A 24055-nucleotide genomic window follows, 5' to 3' on the forward strand; every position below is an offset into this window, starting at 1 on the left:
ACTGCCAGTCAACACAAAAGTCTACTCCACCAATCACATTTCAGACAGTGCTGAGCTACTGGGATTTTCCCACTCATCTCTAGGGTTTACAGAGAATGGTCCAAAAACAAAAGCTATCCAGTGAACGGCAGTTCTCTAGGCGAAAAGGCCTCGCTGAGGTCAGAGGTCAGAAGAGAGTCGAAGGAATGCTTCCAGCTGATAGGAAGGCAGGAATAACTCGAATAACCAGATGCAGAGGAACATCTCTGAATGCACAACATGTATAACTTTGAAGCCAACAGCAGCAGCAGACCACACCGGGTGCCACTCCTGTTAGTTTAGAACAGGAAACGGTGGATGACACGGGCTCACCAATTTGACATCAGAAGATTAAAAAACATTGCCTGATGTGATGAGTCTCAATTTCCGCTGTAACCTTCAGATGCTCAGGTCAGAACTGGGCTTGAATAATATGGATTCATTGTGGCTTTTATCGTATCAAAGGATCAGGGCGGGGTGGTGTAATAGATATTTTGTCAAACTTTGTACCCCTTAGTACCAACTGAACATCACTTAAACACTACAGCTTACCTGAATATTGTTGCTGACCATCCGTTAATGACTGCAGTGTGCTCATCCTCTGGTGGCTGCCTAACTCTAGAGTAGATACATGTTCTGGACGCAGTGTATTAATAAAGTATCACAAGAAGAAGGAAAAGTATTTATTGCCGTCCTGATATTCCTTCATACCTTTATCACAGTGGCAAAGATAACATAAACTGAAGCAGATTTAGCAGTTTTTAATATTTTTTGCATTTGACTCCATTGTACAGATTAAAAAGTGCTTTAGCTTTAACGTATGCTCACAGATTAGTGACAGGGGATATTTAAAATACATAAACTCCCAACACGTAGGACTAAGTCCAGCATTAGTAACTGCATGACCTTCCTATACCTTGTAAAAGACAAACTACCATCTTGGAGGGAAAATCCCTTTTATTATAGCTCAAATGCAACAGATTTGGTTGCAAACACTGCTGGAAAAGAAAAACGTTTAGATTTTAATATGAATGGAGAGTATGTGTATAATAGAATAGTGATTCAGGCCAGCCAGGCTGTTTCCTTTCTTCCTCTGCTCATCTCCCATGTACACGGATGCATTAGAGAAAGTGTTTGGGAACGAATGTCTAGACATCAGCTACTTAATGCAAGCGGTCTGGAGCCTTTTTAAACATTTTGCCAAAAGCTGAAAGTTGTAAAGAGGCTTTATTTCTGATGGTTCAAACGGTCACGGTGACTCTCAAAGATGTTTTTCTCCAAAATAGGTTACAAGCAGTTAGACAGGGTCATTTTGGGCTTAGAACTAAAAACAGGTACAAGCCTGGGACATTTTCCAGACAACATCACATCTGCACATGTGCAGTTTATCAGTGAGACCCTACTTAGTCGACATGTAATCTTATTCAGCACTTTAATACATTTTCTCATCCAGTCTGAAATCATCTGGGCTGTTAGTCACCATGTGATGTTCACCTCTGCAAATAACGTGACTGTTTTTTCTGCTGGCACACTCTTCAAACAACTACTGAGTATTTTCCCATGAGGACAGATATGAATCTCTCCTGCCATCACGCATGATACCGAGATGAGAAGGGTATTGTCTACACCTGCCAATGCCTACTGGTCACTCTTGGCAACAGCAGAGCTATTTTCCCGCCTCTGACTAGCAAAGACAGCATGACGCATATTTACACATTTCACAGGCTCTTAACAATAAGCACCCAGTATCTCAAATAGACAGCAAAGTCAAGATGTGTCAGAAAAAAACGAGAGAGAGAGAGAGAGAGAGAGAGAGAGAGAGAGAGAGAGAGAGAGAGAGAGAGAGAGAGAGAGGATTAGAGGTAATGGTGATGCAGGTAGGGAATAAAAATCCAGACAGTTAAAGAAACCAGGGCACCAGACAGACAACTAGAGCATCAAAAAGCACTTTAATCTGCCAATAAATGGAGACATGCTTTTAAAAATAATTGTAGGAAATCACACATAAGAGCAGCTTAAAGCCTCTTTTTATACAGACACATCAAATCTTTTATCAAATCCACTTCACCATCAGGTTATATAAACCTGAGATATTTTTGAACTTCCACGATTTTGCAATTTATTATCATGTGGGCTCTCTCTATACAGATTTACAATAACATTCATTTCTGAATAAGAGTCCTCCAGCTCTAAACAGCCAGACATATAATAACGTAATGGCCATGGAGCTTAAAGCAAACATTCACACCCTTTTTCTCAGACTATGGGGTTTTCAAGTTGTCTCAAAAACGCACTTTTTTACTACCTATGTTAACTCTGAAACACTCAAAAACTGTAGATAATATCAACTTAACCAACTATAGAGCAGAAATAACACTGTTTAAAGCTTTCACATGTTCATAAAAAACTAGGGTATTTGTGTCTGACTTTGTGATTTTGGTGCCTTTTAGATCATTTTTTATTGCAACTATCAGAAAAATAATATGACTCAGTGTGCAATTAATCTAAATAACAGATCCATAGAGTATGTGCATGCAATTTGTTCACCAAGTCACAAAGAGTGCAAGTTTTAACTGATGAAACTCAACCCTCTCATCTCAATGTCGACTCTTGTGGATCCAAAATACCAGGATGTCAGTGACTGTAACATGTAAACTCGAGGCTTTGAAAGAATACGCCACAAACAGATGGCTAGCCAAAGAACGACGTGCAAGACCACGAGAAGCCATCACCAAAATTAAGTTCTGAACATGCAACACTGCTGTTGAAATATGGTTAAGAATGTGTGTGACAGCTGTTACGCTGGGATATGACATGCAGCTACCTGAAAGCTGAAGAGAGTATTTAAATATGAGGTAAAGTGGCACGCAGGTTTGGCAACAGTCTGCAGCACAATCCCTCCAGTCTTATGGGAAAATTATTATACATGGACCCTAGTTTTGTTTTAAACATTATAGACTGAGCAGCTTTGACGAGGATTTGGTTTTTCCCTGTCCTAAAAATATTTTGTGTTTTGTGTAATAAAATATAAAGTTTCGGTTTGTGCGACACATTTGCAAAAAGAACATCTCGATCTGCTGCGTCCACTTTTCAAATGCCATTGACTCCCTCTCTCAACCTGTCTGGACAGCTTGATGCTGAGTATACGCTGTGCGTGGGATAGAAGTCAAACCGAGGGAGGCAGACGGGTGCAGTCGCTTCTCAGTACACGATGGCCTAAAACGTCCATTGCTGGAGTCAACAAACACTAGTCCATATTCAGTATTCTCATTTACAGTTTACAAATGACACAGACAGACCTCCCGTGAGCTTAATATTATTCCTAAGTGCGCTCTGACACTGGATTTAGGCATCCAACAGTAATTCCACTGTAATAAACTCAAGTACACCACTAATATTTGTTGTGTTTTTTTTACTTTCACACACTTCTTTGATAACAAAAATTCTCTGTGACTGAAAATCCAAATGAAGATGACGTCTTTCACGGTGCCCACTCGCCTCGTCCATTCTTAAATTTTCCGTCCTCATTTCTCCCAGATCTCAGCTGTCTGGCTTACAGCAGCTGTTGCTAGGCAACAGCTAACACCCACCCATTTGAATATTAACAGTTATATCACAACAACACTGTCAGAACAGTAAAATAAAGGACAGAATGTATGTTGTAAAAAGATCGAGTTATGCATCCTTTTTGCGACTGAACATGTAAAAGAAGCGCCGATTTACGGTCATTTTGGCTGTTTCGAAACATTTATGTTTATGTCACTTGGTTTTAGCAACTGAACATCTGAATCAAATGAAACCACAAGCACAAGATGATGCTTCTCAGCTGTAGCAGGTTCTAAAGTGTCCACTCACCTGGAATTGTTCACCTCTAACCTCATCAGCGTTTTTCTTTTTTAACACCGGCATGTTTTTCTGAATGTTCTAACCTGCGATACAGTGACAACAAACACTTGGCAGTGGAGCTTTTGAACACCCGAATCACATTTAGATCTTTTTCTATTCTTTTTCTGCGCTGTGTTCTCTGACTCACAGATAATAAATCTGTTGCAGTGACACTGAAAACCTGTGCAGGCCTACTTTTTTCTCCCCAATCAACCAATAAAAGAATCAGTAGTGGTGCTGGGATTAGAAATACTGAAACGACGGCAAACAAACATGTAACAGGGCCGTGGCTCCAGGAAATCTGATTTAAATCAATCATTGCCACCAACTATAGGCAGATTTACACGCCACACATGCTTTGTTGAAGAATGAAAGAGCAGGTGAATAGGAGGCAGGGCACTGGTGATGAGTTCAGTATACAGAGAGAGGCTGAACAAAAATATGTGTTATAGATACACCGACACGAATACCTTTCCAAATTCTTTCATGCTCACTCAGTGATGCTTACACAGAGACAGCGCTGGCACAAGTTAAGACCTGCAGCGAGAGGGTGTGTGTGAGCTGTTATAGGCCTGTGTGTGGGAAGATAGACAGGATTGCTCTGTTTCTACAGAATGACCCAACAAGGAGGGGGAGACAGACAGCTGGATCACAACACGCTTCAATATAATGGAAATTTCTGCAGTGATCATCTTTAATTGGATGGCTTAGTCACGCAACTCTGACCTGTCACTTTATTTTTCAAATAAATCAGTCTTTAGGATTAAGTTATGACACACTCAGTGAAACACCAGCACACATACATTGTTTTCATTCAAAACTTCTTACAGCAACACTGTCTCAACCTTGATGTCCTCAAGATGAGCGTCTCTCCCTCTCACTGTCACTCGGGTCACCCTCACTTTCACTGTTAGTTTTGTCACATGAATTTGCCCTTTGGGCACTGCTGCCCTTATCCAGTAGTTCTTTTAGTATCTATATGTTGCATCATTGTTATATAAAACTGAGCTCCACATGTGACTTAACTAACCGTGCTGAGTACAGCTGAAATTATCCTGATGAATGGATAATGAGAACAGGGACATGAAAGTGAAGGCATCCTATGGTCCAAACAGCACTTACAAAATAATGATCCCCATCTTCTTTATCACAATTACAGTCATACACATGACATGTGTCCTATGATCTAAGGAAACAGCAGGTCTGGAACTCATCCAGTGAACCGGGAGAGAGAAGGGGAAGTTTCTGAGTCTGTTCTGCTTCTCTTTCTCTTCCTGGCATTCTCTCTCAGCCATCTATCATCCATAAATCGGCGTGAGATTTATGGAGCCAACTGGATGTCCGTCTAACCTCGCCCTCTTTCTTACATTTCCCTGCCTGCCTTCTCATTTGATTTACTAACTATTATTCTGAGGACATATGCAACAGTGAAGAAACCAGATGAGCTGACTGTGAGAGGGAGACACAGGGGAAGAGCAAGAGGGAAGCAACAAAATGACAAACATAGAGAACTGCAACTAAACACGCAACCAATGCTGACATGGAGATACAGAGGGGATGACTTAACAACCGATTCGTGGCATTTTTTATTTCTCTACAAACTAAATAATTCATAATTTGGTCCTTTAAGTTGAAAACACTAAGTAGAAGGCATGCCCACATATCTGCAACGCCTCTAACTGGCATATTTAACAGGGGATTCCTGGCCTACATGTTGCTTGCTTTCTTTTATTCTTCCCCACTGGCCTGTACAGGAGTGCAGCCAGATTGGCACGTGGACCTAGTGAGGCTACAAACCTCCAGCGGATAGGCACAGCTGGCTTTGTGCCCAGGATACAAACTCCCTTCTTGCAGAGAGCGTGTACTCCACTCCCTGCTGCTTCTTTGCAAGCCAGGGCCACTATTGTTGGTGCTGCTGCAGCTGCTGCAAGGGTCTCTCCTCTCCACTGTGCAAACTGACACACATTAGAGGACTGCATGCCCTTCTGTATGACTAAAGAAAAGACTGCACCCAAACTGTACTTCAGTGTTCCCCTTATACCCTCAAAATGTATGTGTGCCCCTTGTAAGAAGGTTAAGGGAAGATGTGATCAACAGAAAACCACTAATTTTACATTTCGGCAATATGGATCCTCATTGTGCGTGGCAGTGGGTGTCCCTCCTCTCCTCATTTGCACTGGGCTGATTCACAGCCCACGTTAAAAAATAAAAATAAAAAAATCACACCATTACACATCCAGCTGATGTATCACAAACATGCCATATGAAAATTACAATCAATGAATAAAAATGCAATAAAGAAAATATGGATAGAGAATCGCCATCCGGCTCTTTCAACGTCCTTTCATTTTACCCTGTTGATACCACTGTTACATTCCGCATGGGCGAAGCGTGCTATCCCCCCTTCAGAAAAAAGAAATCCCGTAGCCTAAAAGAAGGTGTGCCATTTTTTGCGCAAAGCTACTATGTGCCCGAGAGGAGCTCCTACCTGAATCGGGGCGAATCTTTTATACATTCTTCAAAGTCCACAGTCATTTTTGCGTTTTCTCGTTAATTCCCACGTCAGGCTGCCAATGTCATTGCCCCCAACGGGATGTAGCTTGAACCGTGTGGATGATGACTGGTATCCCCTTGACGCGCAGCAGTCTGTCGCCCCTCTTCTGGTGGCACGGTGACACAAAATGCGAGCCGAGTGCGCGGCACGCAGATTACTACTACACTACTGCCGCTGCTGCCCAGACAGGCGGGAGGCGTAGCTGCACCGTGAACACCGGTGAAGGAGAGAAGAGCGCCGAGCAGACACAAGCTTCCGTAACAACCCAGGAGGAGCACAAGGAATCATGGGAGATAGATAGATAGATAGATAGATAGATAGATAGATAGATAGATAGATAGATAGATAGATATATAGATAGATAGATAGATAGATAGATAGATAGATAGATAGATAGATAGATAGATAGATAGATAGATAGATAGATAGATATTAAATACCTCATAGTACCATTTTATCCTAACAGAGCACTTTGCTTTCAAACTGCATGCTTATTTGTGGTTGTAGCAGTTTTTTAAAGTAGAATGGGAGGCAGAGCCTTCAGCTTCCAGGCCCCTCTCCTGTGGATTCTCCCAGTTAGGATTCAGGAGACAGGTAATCTCTGTGATATTAAGATTAGTCTTAAAACTTCCCTTTTTGTGTTAAACTTTTAGCTCGGACTGTATCGGGTGAACTCTGAACCTTGCATATGCTGCAATAGACTGTAGCAGCTGGTGGGGGCTTCCCATGATGCTTTGAAAGTTTTTTCTTCACTCGCACGTTTTCATTCTCTGTATTTATACATCAATTTGTGTTTGATCATTAAAGTGTCTCTCTTTCTTTCTCTGTGCTCTTAGGCTGGTTGTTGGTTCTCCAGGAGGTTTCTTCCTGTTAAAAGTGAATTTTTCCTTTCCGTATGCCCATGATTGTTGGGATTTGTCTATATTATTGTAGAGTATTTACCTTACAACGCAAATCACCTTAAGGCAACTGCTGTTGTGAATTTGTGCTATACAAATAAAACCGAATTGAACTGAATTAAAAGCTACTGTGGGTGTAATGTGTAGGTGGTCCTGTACTTTTGTCTATATAGTGTTTGTAAACACAAAAACTGGCTTAAGCATGTGATATTTCACTCATGATTAGCATCAGCTTAAACATCATCTATGTGGAAAATGTGTAAGCATGTGTATTCTCTGGGGGGCACAGAGAATAGCAACAGTGGTTTGTAAACATGTGAGCCTTTGAATGAGCTTAAATTTACTAACCTTATTAACCTTATCATAAATTAGACACTTACAAATCACCTAAAAAAAGTGGACAACTTCAAAAAATAATATTGTAGATTTGATATAACTAATTATGGCCAATCTATCTTAAACATTAAACTTTTTACTTTTTTTGCTTGAGTCGTCTGCTTATCCCTCCGCCCTGAACCGCTTGCTCTTGTTAGCGGTACATTGACTACTTGCTGTCGACCAATCCTAAACGTGTGTACAGTATCTGGCTTCAATGACTGGAGCAAGAAGGCTCTGCGGCTGGAGCGACGTAATCAAAATGCGACGTACTACAATGTGGAAGGAGGCAAACATCCAGAAATGTTGCTGTGTAGTAACGTGCACTGAACATAGGTGTCACAGCTTGGATAGCGTCATACAGTGCACGTGCCGTCTCACTGCTAGTTATCACGCGGCGCTTGTAACAGCTCTTTTATCGGGTCTGCACTGTACTACAGCCTCGTGACACAGTAACGTGCGCTCTCATATGTCAACAGAAGAATTCTAACAGCTGTTGTCTCCAGTGTACTTCCGGACTACACTTCAGAGGGTTCTCGGTGGTACTTGGAGGTGAGGGGTCGTGTCTGGCTAGCACAGGAACGTTTCACCAGAGGTTCAGTCTGCAGGGACATCAGTCACAGCTGGATCCATGAAATGATTCTGCATTGCAGTTTTTCCACTCTCGTAAACGAGGAACATGCACAGTGACATTTCGAGTCAACATGCACAACCGGGCTCGTTACCTCATATTTTTTCAGTACATCGGAACAAAATACCGGTAGGTTACAGGGCACACTGATATGTTATATCTTATTATTATTATTTTTGAATATACCACTACTGTTATCATTATTGCAGTGGAGCAGTGAAAGTCCCTCCACATCAGCTGGGGAAGAAAGGGGTCCAGGACCACTTGGAGGTATGTTTTAACTCACTTAAAGCTAATCAGGTGACAAGTTGCCTTTGAGCTGCTAGTATTAAATGTAGTTAGGCTTAAAAAGCTGTGTCATGATTTTATGAGTCTGCTTAGCTTAGTAATTCATTATAGGCCTTAAATCCTCTAGGTCTCTGATCCACTCATCAAAAGCAGCGTCATATGGTGTAATGCATAAGCATTTAATTAATCTTTGACTTGGATCCTTTTTTCTGGGCTTGTTTGTCGTATATATATATATAAAAAAACTTTACAATCTCAACTTTATGCCGATGCCTTTTGAAAATCTAAAAAGTGAGAATGATCAGACTGCTGTCTGACGATTAAAGGCGGTTTCAATAAATGATTCAAAGGCAGCAAGGATCCACATGAGAAAATGGGACTAATGTTAAGGGCCACACCAGTAAGCTTATAAAGAAATAAAACTAACTCTCTGAGGTCTAAGTCATGGACTGGTCCTTTTCTACTCTACCTGAGCAGTCAAAGCACTTTATACAACACGCCTCATTCTCCCTTTCACACCCTTTCTATGTAACATTCACACTCCGATGGATGCATCTAAAAGCAACTTAGGGTTAGTATCTTGCAAAAGGTAAGGCAATTGGTAGATGACCCGCTCTACCTCCTGAGCTACATCCACCCCTTGGGATCATAAGTGCAAACCCTAAATGCCTGAATCCCAAATATCTTTAGAGATGATCTAAAATATAACATTAAATGTGATTTAGAACATTTTTTCTTTTGCATGTGTTATTTTTCATAGTTATCACATCATAAAATATCTAAATAGCTTCTGTGTTATTTACAGTGAGATGTGTTCACAACAGAAACACTGTTAATTTGTTGGCTTTAATCTGTTTTTGTGGTGTAGGACTTATATGCATCAAACTGTCAATAAAATCCACATAACTGCACTGTTAGGAATAAACACTGGCATACAGTTTGAAGTCCGTACGTTCTGCTCTTTCCAAACATGGACTAAGCGAGGCTCCATCGTGTTTCTAAGTTGTCAATTATCAGTCATTTGTTTTGGGCGTGCCAACACGCCCATTGACTCCAGAGGGTGAATAATGAGGTTCAGCTTATTGGTGTGGCACTCCACACCTGGGTTGAGCACTACAATCACCAAACTTATGATATGACGCATAAACAAGGTTCCTGTTTCACATCCAGCTGCTTCGTGGATTGTTGCATGTCTTTCTTGATCACTGTCTGTTCCTTGTTTTCTTGTCAGCTCTCTACTGTTTCTAATAAAGGCATAAAAAGCCCAAAAATAAGCACAGAGAGAAGGAAACACAGATTACAGGGCAAAAAAACATCAGTCTTTCTTGTCACATCATGCCTCTGTTCACAGCTCTGTTTGATAACTATTTGAGGCAGACAAGGCTTTGAGTGGCTTCAGAAGTTTATTTGTTTTCCAGGCTATCAGCCCAAAGCTATTTATATCTAAAAAGATCTTTTTGTCTTTGTGTAGGATGCAATCCAGCGACTGAGGCCAGTCAACCGTGTATCCCTGTCAGTTTCCAGCAGGACGGACACGGGTGTCCACGCCCTCTCTAACTCCGCACACTTTGACCTGCAACGCAAGAATGACAAGCTGCCGTTCACTGAAGATGTTCTTGTTCAGGCGCTCAATTTCCACCTCGGGACAGAACAAATCAGGTGAGTAAAGGGTCATGAAAATCTTGGTGAGTGCATGAGTGCTTTTATGACTTTGTAAGTCTCTGAGTTACGTAATTAAGCCACTTAAGCCAAATAAAAACACATTTCTCTGTCTCTGAGATCAGTTTTCTCTGAACACATTATAGAAACAGTGAGACATCAAAAGGTATGTGAACATAACCTGGATGAGTGCTAAAGCAGTTTCCTTTAGCACTACTTGAACTTGCCCCCCCAAGAAATTGACCTAAATGTAACTTTTCTATTTTTTAATCCTCTTACACTGAGCGAATACAGTTTAGTCAGCTGGTGAAGCAGCTGCCTTGTGTTTTCACTGATAGATGGTGTTGCCATCTTGTAACAACTGACCTGTCAAGTAGCTTGAAAAACAGTGTGCAGGTGCCAGTGTGTTCTCTGTTGTTGGCAATAGGTGGTCAAACCAAGCATGATTTTTATTCGTTAACTGCACTGTACTTTTTAATAAATAGAAACCATTCCTGGCATTATTTTCGCCTGATCAAAATAGTTTTCAAAATGCTATTATGAATTTTTATAATTGGCACAATTTCACCTGATTGACTGCTCCATAAATAACACCAATGAGAAATAAAAATAGAAATGTTTACTATGGAGATACGCAGGATATGGCCAAACATATGCAGACGTACATTCACTGGTTGTTTCGTTAGGTACACCTTGCTAGTACCAGGTTAGAGTCCCTTTTGCCTTCAGAACTGCTTTAATTCTTCAAGCATAGATTCAACAAGGTGCTGGAAGCATTTTGGTCCATATTGATATGTAAACATCACACAGTTGTTGCAGAGTTTATCAGTTGCACATCCATGATGAGAGTTTCTCAGTCCATCACATCCCAAAGGTGCTCTATTGGATTGAGATCTGGGGACTGCGGGGCTTATTTGAGTACAGTGAACACATTGTCATGCTAAAGAAACCAGTTTGTGATGGTTTGAGGTTTGTGCCATCTGAAGAAGAGTTCACTGTGGTCATGAAAGCATAAAAGCAACGATACTCAGGTTGGCTGTGGTGTTTAAATGATGCCCAGATGGTATTAAAAGTCTGTCAAAAATATTCCCCACACCATTAAAACACCATAGAGGAGCCACTCTTTCATGCTGTGTCTGGCTAATTCTGACCTTACCATCTGAATCAAAGCGGAAATCAGACCAGGCAATGTTTTTCAGTCACCTGTTGTCCAATTCAGAGGAGGCTGTTTGAGTTGTAGTCTCAGTTTCCTGTTCTTAGCTCAGAGTAGTAAGACCTGGTGTGGTCTTCTGCTGCTGTAGGCCATCTGCTGCAGGGTTCAAAGGGTTGTGCTCATACATTTTCTGCTTGTAGCAAGTGTTTATATTGGTTACTGTTGCCTTCCTGTCAGTTTAAAGCAGTCTGGCAATGCTTTTCTGACGTCACTGAGTCAATATTGCCCAGAGAACCTCTGCTTCCTGGATATTTGATCTTTTCTGAACCATTTACTGTAAACCCAAGAGATGGATGTGCAGGAAAATCTCAGCAGATCAGCAGTTTCATAAATACTCAGACCAGCCTGTCTGGCACCAACAACCATACTACCTTCAAAGTCACATAAATCACTTACCCTCCAAATTATGATGCTTGAACTTCAAAATGTCATCTCAACCATGTCTGTATGCCTTTTGCTGCCATTTGATTGGCTGATTAGATATTTATGATAACGAGCAGGGAGCAGCAGTACCTGTTGAGTGTAGATACACAGATACATATCCTGAGGGGCATACAGTTGTAAATAAATCCCAGAAAGAAGTATGACTGACTTAAACATCTGCCTCAACAGTTGGGATATACATAGCTGTGGTGAAATGCCATAAGTTCACCTGTTGAATATGTAATGGAAAAGGGCATCTTTAAATACTGCTGCAAACGAGTATCTGCCGACTCGTTTTTCCTATGTTTTCTTCATCTCCTCCCCTTGTAATCCCTTCATTACATACATTTACATTATTCAAAGCCATAGTTTGTTTAAGACTGTTTTGGTTTAGGCTGCTGTGGCATTCTGTTCCTTAGTCAGGATTGGAGAGAAGAAGTACAGAACAAAGCAATAGATAAAGAGATGGTATTGGGTAAATGCAGTCAGTGCCAGTGAGAGAGGGCGTGGAAAGACGAGTCTGAATAAAGAGAGTGAGTTTGAACAGCGCACGCTGGGAGAAAGGAAGAGGGGAGAGAGAAACTGCTAATCCCCAAACCTGCAGAGAGAAGGTTAGAAAGGATTATCCCTGCTCTGCTTTTTTGGTGTGTTTAGCACGCACATGCACACACGTGGATACACACTGCATCGTTCGTCACTCTATATACACTTTTTGTTTTCAGCTGACACTTAAAATGTAAAAGTGTTTCATACACAAACACACTTCATATGTTTTAGATAGAACGTTTTACTGTTGATGTGAAAGAAAAGCAGTTTGGGGTGTCAGATCTGACATCCCAAACTATCTTTTCCCATCTTGCACAGCGGGAAGAGCTTTTGTTACAGCTACAATGACGATACGGCTCGTCTGCTGCTTCCAGAGACAGAGAGCCAAGGCGAGATTTGAGCACAGCCTGCACACTGTAAAAAATCTCTCTTCTCCTTCAGCTTCATTTGTCTTCTGAGCTGCTGTGAAAATTGGCCTCAATTAGACTAAAACGAACGGCTCTTTTCACATAAAAGGAAACTGCTGAATAGCAAAATAGTGCCATGCTAAACAATGCCCCAGTTCCCAAATGTGTGACGCCATGCTTTGTACACTGCTAATGAAAATTTTACGTGTGTGTGTGTGTGTGTGTGTGTGTGTGTGTGTGTGTGTGTGTGTGTGGTTTGGAGGCCATCGAAAGGCTGTCACTTCACATTGGTGCGGCCGCTGAAGGCAGATGCAAGGGTTTTCCTCTGCCACGTGTCACACCCAATCTCCTCCTCTGGAAACCTAACCTAGTTTCCCTGGTTGCGCACAAACACACGCTTACATAGACACAATACACATGTGCAGATACCAATTGCCGTTGCACACATTCTCAAGCACATGCGTGACTGAATGCGTACTCTGTGTGCTGGCACAAACATGTGATCAAACACTATAGGGTGCTAATGTGCTTTGTGCAGTCCTTTTTACACTGATGCAGGTGAATGCAGCTCTTTGTTCTTGAAGGTTACAGAGACATGAATTAAGGAACCTCATCTGTCACAGTATTGTAATTATAAGTGTTTTATTATTAAAAGGTCAAGGGGGTCACCACAGCAGGTAGCTACACATATTTGATTTGGCAGGTTTGTATGCCAGATGCCCTCCTTGAGATAAGCCCAGAGGGATCTGTGTCACCAGGATTGAACCAGGCAAATGTGTAAACCTTGTGCAATATGGAGCCACTTGTTTTATTGTCATTATTAGTGTAAATTATTACATCTTTGCCTTCTTATATGTTGTGGAACAAGATGAATTAACATGAATTTGAATACATTTGTTGTGCGGTGCTTTCGGTACATGAACAAAAGCTTGCAAGACGAAGATTGACATCAGCTTTAGGTGTTATTTGGTTTTACATCTAAACCGCAAATATTAGCACGCTGAACCGCTGTAACAGCTATAGGGCTGCCACGATTAGTTGACTAGTCACGATTACGTCGACTATCAAAATCGTCGACGACTGATTTAATAGTCGACGCATCGTTTGAAGCTTTGTAAGATCCTGAAAGACGCAGGAATAAGTAGTAGGATTTAAGAGTGTAATAACGGACTGAAACAGAAGATGGCAGCACTGCATGTACAAGGATGCCAGCTGCCGTTAAACCCTGAAGAAGAAGAAGCTGTGTCCCAGAATTCACAGCGCGGCTCAGCGCAGTTGTCAACAATGGCGGCAGCTAGTTAGTTTTAATATTACTCTTATTATTCTTTCTGGGTCACAAAATAAACGTTTAACATATTTTCAGGCGAGAATGTAGCTGTGTAAACCTCAAATATCTGCTCAGTTTATCAAGACACCACATATTTTCAAAAGCGCTCCGACGTTTTCGGAGACGTCTGTTACCCACTAGCTCGATAGCTAGCCGGGGGCGAGGCTCACTAGAGCCCGTGAGAACACCGGACTCCCAGCAAATCGTTTTCAAACCCACCGACGTCTTTCGCTACTCAGGTTAAACATACATAAGTCACTTAGATAACTTAAAAATGTTATTGTTTGGCTTTTTTTAGTATTTTATTTGTTCCTGAGTAAATCGGTTTGGCTGAGATTAAAGTTATAGTTTTTACACAGCTGAATAAACGTCAAGCAGACAACTGATTATCAGAAATGTGAGATGCTCGAGAATATACTCCGGTGTCCTGTTATATTTTAGATAGCAAGGAGTTTATTAAACTTCACCGAAGCAATCTGCAAATTTCATTAAAATTCAATAAACTATCATCTTGTCTTTATTTTTAGTTAGCACATACCTTAAACACTTAAAGCTGTAAGCTAATGATAGTTATATAAGAGCAGATGCTGCTGGTGCAATAAGCTGTATGTTTTACGTCTAATGGACGCATGATCTGATTAGTCGACTAATCGCAAAAATAATCGGTGACTAGTCGACTATCAAAATAATCGTTTGTGGCAGCCCTAAACAGCTATATATACTCATTGGGCACTTTGTTAGCCACACCTGTTTAGCTGCTTGTTTAATCAGTAACTGGCATAAACTCCGTGCAATTAAGCATTTAAAGTGCCGTGAAAAAGCATTTGCCCTGGGATTTGCTAATTTTGCTTCAGATCATCAAATAAATTTAAATGTTAGACAAAGATAACAGAGTAAACACAAAATTCAGTTTTTAGATGATGACCCTCGTTTGTTAATTTTTTTTTAAAAATGGCCCTATGTGGGGAAAAAATTGGTTCCTAAACATAATAACTGGTTGGCTGGGAAAGTTGTTCCCATTTCTGGATAATGGCTCTCGCCGTGGTTTGCTGGACTTGTTTCTGCATAGAGCCAGGTAGCTTTGGATAGCTTTTTTTCCCCTCAATAAATGAAATCATCATTTAAAAACTGCATTTACTCAGGTTAGCTTTGTCAAATAATAAAAGCTGTTTGATGATCTGAAACTTGTAAGTGTGTAAATCAGGAAGCAAGCATGAAATCAGGAACAAGGAGAAGTCGTTTTTCACAGCGCTGCTGACATTGTGAAGTTCAAACAGCATCAGAATGAAGAAGCTCTAAAGACAAAAGTGGGTCCACCTTGATGCTCGCAAGGTGTACTTAATAAAATGGCCAGTGGTTGCGAGTTAAGTATTACGTCTCTTAAATGGTAAAACATGGCTTTTTGAGTATGTGTCAGTGCAGATTATAAGCTTGGCTATTGATTAAATGTAATAGCATGCATAGCAGCTGTTGTTATAACTGACTGTAATACTGTGATGAGACAAAGGAGGAAAGATTTGCCCTGCATTGCATTAAATCAATAGAAATAGTGAATTCCTGTGCAATCTGACAATAAATTCTTGATCTTAATCAAAAATGATTCAGATATTTTCATTACTGCTGTTGCATCAATCAGGCACGAAGACAGCTTGAAACTATTAAAAGGGGGGAAAAAAATCCCCTTTTTGTTCAAACTCTCTGTAAATCTCAGTTTGGTTCGTTTTAGTAACGACACTGCACGCAGCAGAGTAATTAAATTGTACGTGCAGAACCTGTAGCCAGAAATGCCATTGTCATTCTTCAGTCTACTTTAAGACGTCTCGCAGAATCAGGAATCGATCCAGTCTGTTACTTATTACATCAGTCCCTGCCTCTGCACGCAAAAACACAGGAAGTGTCTCGTGTTATCCTGCTGGAATCGCATCAGAGAGGCTCAGCCTGAGATTCTGCTCTGATGTTAACTGTGTTAAAATAAGCTCTGGCTTTTCAGTGCTCTTGGCAGCCTTTTTAGGACTCTGTTGGTGTGTCTTTGTGTTAAAAGCTGCAATGCTGGCACTTTGGAGCATGGCTTGTACACAGTTTTTCTAGCTGGGAGTACAAAAAGGAGCATTGACACCACCTTTGCTATGGGACTGCCTCTACAAAGAAAGAATCAGAGATAGTTTTGTTCTCACTGAACAGCCAGACTGAATGTTTAAAGATCACCTCCAGGCTTCAGTGCAGATGTATAAGAATATTTATGAATGTGCAGGTTTCAAGTTTCTTCATCCTAAATCCTAGGTTTCACTTCTCTTTGTCCATTTTATTTCAGGATCACCCGTGCCCACCGTGTTCCTCATGACTTCCATGCCCGTTTCCATGCCCAGTCTCGGACCTACGTCTACCGAATATCGTTAGGAATCTCCCACCACTCTCTCCTTCCCCTCACAGACTGGGATCTGTGCTGGAGCCTCCGCAACACGTGAGTTATCCCAGTTTATGCACCACCCCTCCCTTTTCTCAGTCATGTCTTTTTCTTTTTCATGTGTTAGTGTGCATGCGCATGATGTCTGCCTTAAAAAAAATAAATAAATAAGGGCTCAGTCTGAAGCTGAATCTGACTGTGTATATGTGTAAAAGCAGAGACACACTCTTTCTGTGTAATGGAGACTCAGACCAGAAAAATGGCACATTGAACACATGAATAGTCCACATGCACCATGCAGGAGGTGCACATTAGAGACAGCCAAACGAAGTGTTTTATCTGAGCTGATGCGCAAAATACAAACAAAGGAGGAGGAAGGAGAGGAGAGAGGATGCATAGAGTGTAAAAAGTAGGAAAGAGATTAAATGGCGTGGGCAGAAACATTTTAGTTTGTGTTTGAGCGTTTATATCTTTTTTTCTCCTCACTTTTTTGGGGAAAAGTAGGGCAAGATAAGCTGCGGGCTTTTATACGTGCAGAACAACACCCACGCATTTCACCCTTTCTTTCCCTTCTTTTCTGCTTCTGTCCATTTTTTTCTCTCAATCTCTTTCTTTTTCTCCTTCCTTCCTTCACTAACTTCTTTCTCTGGATCTTCTGCTTTGTTATCGCTCTCTCATGTTCAGCATTCATGTTGCTCTTCACACCCCTGAGCGTCTCAGCCTCAGCAGCGTCTCTCTTTTCCTCTCTTTGATGCGCCTCTCCAGTGTCATCACACTCGCTCCATTTCTCCCACTGCAATAAAAAAAGTTACTTTTTTTAAACATTTTTTTAAGATCATTTGAATGTTGGAATTCAGTGACCACGTTATCATTGGTCATCAGTCAGTTCTGTCTTCCTTCCCTCTTACCAACTGGTCACAGCTGCCCCCCTCCCAACATAGCGAAAAGTAAGGACTTAAGGATTTGTTAATTAGACCGCTAAGATATTTTTTGCACATCTTGATTCATTCCTGATTCTTATGTTAAAATTTTTATTACTCAGCACACTTCTCCTTTTTCCCGCTCACTCTCTCTCCTCCCTCTCTCTTTGTCAGATCATATTTAAGCAGCAAATGAAGCGTGAGACTGGAGAGAAGCTAATCACCTGCTCGCTCTGGTTCTCTGCCTTAAATGAGCTGGTCGTGGGCATGCTCTGCTCTCTCACGTGGCATTATCTTTCTGTTACATAAGTTTTCCACTAAATTATTCATGGAGTTCTGAAAATATGTACTTCATGTGTACATTTGTGGCTGACCTCGCTGTTCAGCCAGGTCACTCTTGAGTGACGCTGCAATATCAAGCGTTAGCTTACAAATCTTGATTCGGGAACTCTGATGACCTCAGAATCTTCACATTTTCCTGGTTTTCAAATGCAGTGTAATACTGTAAACGGTCACTTGTATAAAAAGTGTGTTTTTCTTTATTCTGTCTTTCATCAGAGAGCTAAACGTGGACGCTATGCACGAGGCAGCTTCCCTACTGGTTGGGACTCACGATTTCAGCAGCTTTAGGGCCGTCAACTCTGATCTGCCTTTCAAAAATCCTGTGAAGACGATGGATGTGATCACTATACAGCAGGGAAACTCCTTTGCATATGCTCACTTCCACAGGTAGGCCACAGTATGTATTGAGACCACAATACCTACGACCAAGTTATTATGGAATTGGATACATTATGTAAGGCAAAAAACAAGGTTTGTACAATTTTATGCAGCTTTTTAACCACAAAGACAATATTTGGTACAAACACCTTTACCTCTCTCAGGCAAACGTCCCTGTAATTCCTTTATGTAGTCTTCGGGAATAGTTCTCCTGGCATCTTGAAGGACATTCAAAGCTCTTCTTTGGACGTTGGTTGAATTGTTCTGTTCTCTGTCAAGATGATCCCACACTGCTTCAATAATGTTAAAGACTGTGTTTCATTGTGTATTTTTCTATTCAGGTACACTTTTATTGCATTGGCGGTAGAGCAGGGCGATATGATCAAAAATATTTATCACGATATACATTTGAAAATTTGCGATAACAATATAACTGACGATATAATTGACACTAGAAAAAATACTTTACAACTCCTCAACTTTATTAGTGCAAAAAACCCCATCAATGTATTTTCACTTAAACAAGCAGCTGTTTTTTATGTGCATTAATGTTATATAAAAAATTAACAGTGCAAATGCAAATTCTTTGCTGACAGTTTAACCATAAGGCATTTCCAGTGGAAACTGGCCGACATATCCTCAGCATAACCATGTATAACATCCACAAAACTTAAAAAGAGGTTAAACACACACAATACGGTAATATTATGTTGAAGCACAGTACGTATCACTCCGCGAGGCTCCGCCTACGATAGCCGTAATGCTCCGACAATCCATCAAGTGGTGCGGCTTCGTAGCTTAGCAAAGTCGTACTAAAACATTTGACAGATTTTCGAGCGCCGTGTGCATAAAATCGTTTCAAGGTCAGTAAACACAACCAGAGTTCATACATAAGGCACACGGGATTATAAGGGGCTCTGTCGACTTTCAGAAAAATCAAAGGATTGATTTTAAGTGTCGTATTTTCCAAAAAACACGGTAATAACGACGGCCCGCTAGCATGCGCTACCAAAAATAGTGCTTTGTTGTTTATCTGACGGACAAAAGCTAAACCAGTTCCACACCACTGAAGCTGCAGCATTTTTACAAACCAGTTCTGGTTCATCCGTTTCATTCAACGATTCACTTTCGCTCTTCTCATTCTCCGTCGACGCCATGTGCGTATGTAAACAAAGGCTCTGCGCATGCGCGTTTTACCCGTATTCTATCGCGATATTTCATTTTCTTATCGTTGCCCAACATTATACCGATATTACCGTGAACGGTATGATATGGCCCAGCCCTAATTGGCGGTGTGTTTGGGATAATTGTCATCCTGAGAAATGAAGCTGTCACCACTCATTTGCTTTCCAGATGCTATTACACGGTGGATCAAAGCCTGATGGCGCTTTTCTGCAGTCATGTTTCCATCAGTTCTGACAAATCTCCAACACTGCTGGCTGAAATGTTGACCCAAACCACGACAGAGCCTCCATTATATTTTGCAGATGGCTTTAGACACTCACTGTTGTACTTTACTTCTGACTTCCTCCTCCGTACATGTTGCCAACAATTTGAACAAGTAATGACAAATTTGGATTAAATTTCTGATGAGGCTTTGGTAAACAGTAGATGGATCAACTGACGGGCCAGATTCATCTCTCAGGTGCTCTGTCAGGTCTTTGCTGGATTTTTTTTTCTATTTCTTGAGGACATGACTTTCAGATTCTGTTAATCTGCTATAGATACTTTTCTTTTTTGGCACGTCCTTTCTTCTTTTCTCCTCCACATGTCCAGTTTCACAAAGGACACACTGCACACCGTGCCAAGATATGCCAAGTTTTTGGCTAATTACTTTTAGGGAATCACCTGTTGTTGCAAAAATACATTACAAAGCTGATACTAGCTATGTGTTACAAACTAGTGTAGTTAGCTAAGTGTAAATAAGCAACTTAAAAAGCTAAAAATACTTACATAAAAAATAGATTTGAGAAACTTTATGTAAGATTTTACATTGTGAATACGGTTTCATGTTTTTTCTTGCATGGAGTTAGAAAAAACGAATGCAGTCCAGTTACGGTCAGCAAGCCAAAATGCATCTGTTAGCAGCTCTGCAGCTTTTGTAACTACTTCCAGACAAATTATGTATAACACATAACTGTAAAATATTTGCTTCTTATTACCAAAGCTCAAGCATGAGATGTGCTTCAACCACAGAACAACTGTTAATGCCCTTTGACAAACCAGTAGGTGTGGCTGTTAGATCCTACAGGTAGAGTTTCTGTTTGCTAATGTGCTGTCTGTGCTTGTATGTTAAGCAGGTTTGTGTGCTTTAGACAATGAGGATCCTTCATAAGTGGATATGGAGAAAGAGGGAGATAAAAGCGAGTGGGGGCCATGTGGGCTCTGGGAGATTACACATCTATGGGGGTCTGGCTGCCAAATTCCATTTTCATGGGCATTAATTATTTGCCTTGCAAATGTAGTACACAATATGTACCCTGATGGACTGCTTCAGAGTAATATCCCCAATGCACGAGGTGCACCAGGAGGCTGTGGGAACAAGGTTTCCACAGCTGTAATATATTTCACATTATATTTGCACGCAATTGTCTGCGGTTGCAGTTTTGCCAAACAAAACCATTTTCCCTTCTTCTACCCTCTGCAGAATTCCCATGAATGATCCAATGTGGGCCCACATTGGTCTCTGTCGGGTTTTGAAAGCCTACAGCTGAGCTGTGTTTATTTTTTCATGAGGGTCACTATTCTAAGAAACGGTGATAAAATGAAAAGAAACTGACTGATGAATTATTGAGGAGTCTAAGGTTCAACTAAATTTTTGATCCTAAAACGGGGAGATGTGGTCTGTGAGGCTGACTACTTTGGTCTCCATTCAAAGTGGAAAAAAAGGGCTTTTTTCTAACCTCCCGAAATATTTGATCTTATTTTCATGCATAAGTGAACAGAGATTCATTTTAGGGCCTTGTGTAGCCTTGACTCTGTTTTCACGTTAACATGCTAACATTTGGTAGGTGTGCATTTTAAAATAAGTCTTCACATTTTGAAATTAATACATGCAGAATTCATCACCGTGCCGCAGCAGGAAGTGTGACATCCCTAATTTGTTTGTTTACCATTAGTTTAAGCCACACCAGCATCTAATCCAATCGAGAGGTGTTGCCACAATCCCATAAAATTTGGTAGGTGTACAAAAATTCATGTGATTACAATTAAGCACAGCTTAACAGAGCACCTAGCTGTTGTCTTGTTACAGTTATAATCATTAGCATGCTAGCGTTAAGGACAAAGCACCGTTGTTCATAAAGGACATCATAAAGCTAGCATAACGCTTACTGCTTAAGTCAATAAATAATAAAGTAGTTAACTGACTTATCATGTCAATGCTACCAGCTTGTCCGACCATCTGAGCAAAATTAACAACTAAAAATTCAGACTGAGCAGCAAACCGCAGTATCACACAGTCGCTGTAGATTTCTTGACTGCACATCCGTGATGTGGATCTCCATTTCCGTACACTGTTCTGGTAGCTGCAGTGCTGGGTTGGTACTAAGGGTCCCAAAGTGTACAAAGAAAATATCCCTCACACCATTACACCAATTTTATGTGGTCTGCACCAATACCTGATTGTTGGAGTAGAAATAAAGATTCATCAGACCAGACATTTTTTTCCAATCTTTTCTTGTCCAGTTGTGGTTTAGCCTCTGTTTACTCTTCTTAGCTCACAGGAGTGGCACCTGGTGCGGTCTTCTGCTGCTGGAGCCCATCTGCTTCACAGTTCCACATGTTTTGTGCTCTTCTGCAAACTTTGGTTATAATGAGTGTTTATTTGAGTTACTGTTGGCTTCCTACCAGCTTAAAGCAGCCTGGCTTTATAATAATAACACAGCGCCGCAAATGTGCAACAAGAGTCCCAGCAGTGCTTTATTCTCATCTGAAGATGCTGCCCTCCGAGTCCACGGGCTAAAAGCCCTGCTCTATAAATCTGTCTCTACATTTCCTACATGTCGAATGTAATCAGACAGCAAGCACTGAGTCAAATTTGCATTTGACCCAATTCTTCCCATGTGCCTGTTTCCTTAGTTCACTCTGTCCTTCCCAAAATAAGAATCAGGGAGAGGTTTATTTTCTTCCTTTCTTTTTTCCCTTTTGAGGGCAGGGGCAAAATAATAATAATAATAATAATATTTTATATGGCATCACACATAATCCTGTTGGGCCTAAGCTGCAGTGCCATATTTAGTGTGTGACATTTAAACAAATCTGTGCATGATGACAAACCCAGGCTTCATTTGATGCCTGGCATGAATGTCACATCAGTTATATTCACACAGGCGGGAACAGCACTGCTGCACAAGAGTGACTTAAGATGTAAAGATATGAGGCTGGATTATTTTCTTTTTTGAAATAATTTTCAAATGTTTTTTTATTTTTGATTTAGTTAGTATTTTTTCACTCAGAGGAATAAATGAGTAGGTGTTCTTTGGATCCACACTCTTGCTTAGTTGTTTTTATCAGACTAAATAATACTACATTACATCTGACAACCATTCACGATGTCCTTTAGACAGCAGTGCGATGTTTCAACTCCTGTGGCAACATTTAACCTTTCTTTATCCTTACACATTTTCTCCGTGATTCCATGTAGACTTCATGCCTGCTGGCCTTGGTCTCATTAATCTAACATTTCATGTGTAGTGCTTTGAATGTGGCTAAGACACTAATTTTATTTCCTTTTTCCAGAGAGATACCATTCTGGGAGCTGACTTTCACAAGTAAATCTTTTCTCTATAAGCAGGTTTGTTGATAATCTTCTTCAGATTTTCTTTCAAGTTATATTTCTATTTCTGTGCGTGTGAGATTACGAGCCAGTAGCGACATCTGCTGGTGGTGACTGAAACTTTATTTAGAATAAAGTAAACATTAAATCTCTTAAAGCAAGCTGTGCATGCTTCTGTGTAAAACCTCTTTATCTGGCCTTTTCCTCCAGGTGCGGAGGATGACGGGGGCAATGGTGGCAGTGGGCCAGGGGCTGCTCTCAGTACCCCAACTGAAGAAAATACTGGAAGCGAGAGACTCTCTGGCCTACCCACAGGGTATGGCTGCTCCAGCCCACGGCCTTTTCCTCACCAGAGTGGACTACATGGATACAGGTGAGAATAAAAACCAACTCCAGCAGGAAGGAGTTGGACGAGGTGTAAATCGGCAGCTTCCTGTTGTCTACATTCTGTTAAAAATGAAAACATATTCTGAGAAAGCTATAAAATTTAACAGAACATATAATCACTGCTTCAAATGATAAAGCAATCTTCCATCCATTCTCTTCCACTTATCCTTATCAGGATTGGGGGGGGGCACTTGAAACTACTCCAGCTTATAAAGCAACATTTTTTCCATTATGTGTACTCTATGGTAACTAGGATACCCTCCAGCCTCCATGCGACGTTGGAATTGGATAAGCAGCAGAAAATTGATGGATAGGAAAAATATTTTTACTCGTATTTTCATCTTTTGGGAAAAGAAAACAAAAAAAAGGAACATTTTTATGAATTCTTCCTGTCTCAAGTTCTGTTTGTCTCCTCAGACCTGCAGCTTTCACCACAGCTGTCAGAGGAACTGCTCACCTCCACCAGGAAGGATTGATGCTACTTGAATATTCTATTTGTATGCATTTCCAAATTTCCTTATAAAACGAATATAATAAAGTTTGTGATTTAATGTATAACATGCTGTGTATTCACTCGTGTACTAAAAACAATGATTGTACTCTAGTTCGACCTATATGAATA

The 24055-nt window shown here is 40.8% G+C and overlaps 2 protein-coding genes across 4 annotated transcripts in view; one reads left to right on the forward strand and one right to left on the reverse strand.

The window, feature by feature from the left end:
* LOC146386738 (arf-GAP with coiled-coil, ANK repeat and PH domain-containing protein 3-like) overlaps positions 1 to 6655 on the reverse strand; it is a 57761-nt gene extending 51106 nt beyond the window's left edge. For 2 of the 3 annotated variants that reach the window (XM_084928008.1, XM_084928007.1), the window contains exon 1: positions 6392 to 6651. In XM_084928008.1, the coding sequence (XP_084784134.1) occupies positions 6392 to 6438 (47 nt within the window). In that variant the 5' untranslated portion in view covers positions 6439 to 6651. Of the gene's footprint in view, positions 1 to 6391 lie in introns of all 3 variants that reach the window. The other variant, XM_084928009.1, reaches the window with a different exon arrangement.
* Positions 6656 to 7994: 1339 nt separating this feature from the next.
* On the forward strand, positions 7995 to 23991 carry pusl1 (pseudouridine synthase like 1). The gene is made up of 8 exons (XM_084928014.1): positions 7995 to 8491; positions 8572 to 8632; positions 10122 to 10309; positions 16537 to 16686; positions 18108 to 18278; positions 23010 to 23064; positions 23257 to 23419; positions 23851 to 23991. Exons 1-8 carry the CDS (start codon positions 8436 to 8438, stop codon positions 23907 to 23909), a joined length of 903 nt encoding a protein of 300 aa, XP_084784140.1. The 5' UTR covers positions 7995 to 8435; the 3' UTR covers positions 23910 to 23991.
* Positions 23992 to 24055: the final 64 nt, after the last annotated feature.

This window comes from Perissodus microlepis, chromosome 5, assembly GCF_051167445.1.
Source record: "Perissodus microlepis isolate ML-2025 ecotype Zambia chromosome 5, ASM5116744v1, whole genome shotgun sequence".
In the NCBI taxonomy this organism is placed as follows: Eukaryota; Metazoa; Chordata; class Actinopteri; order Cichliformes; family Cichlidae; genus Perissodus; species Perissodus microlepis.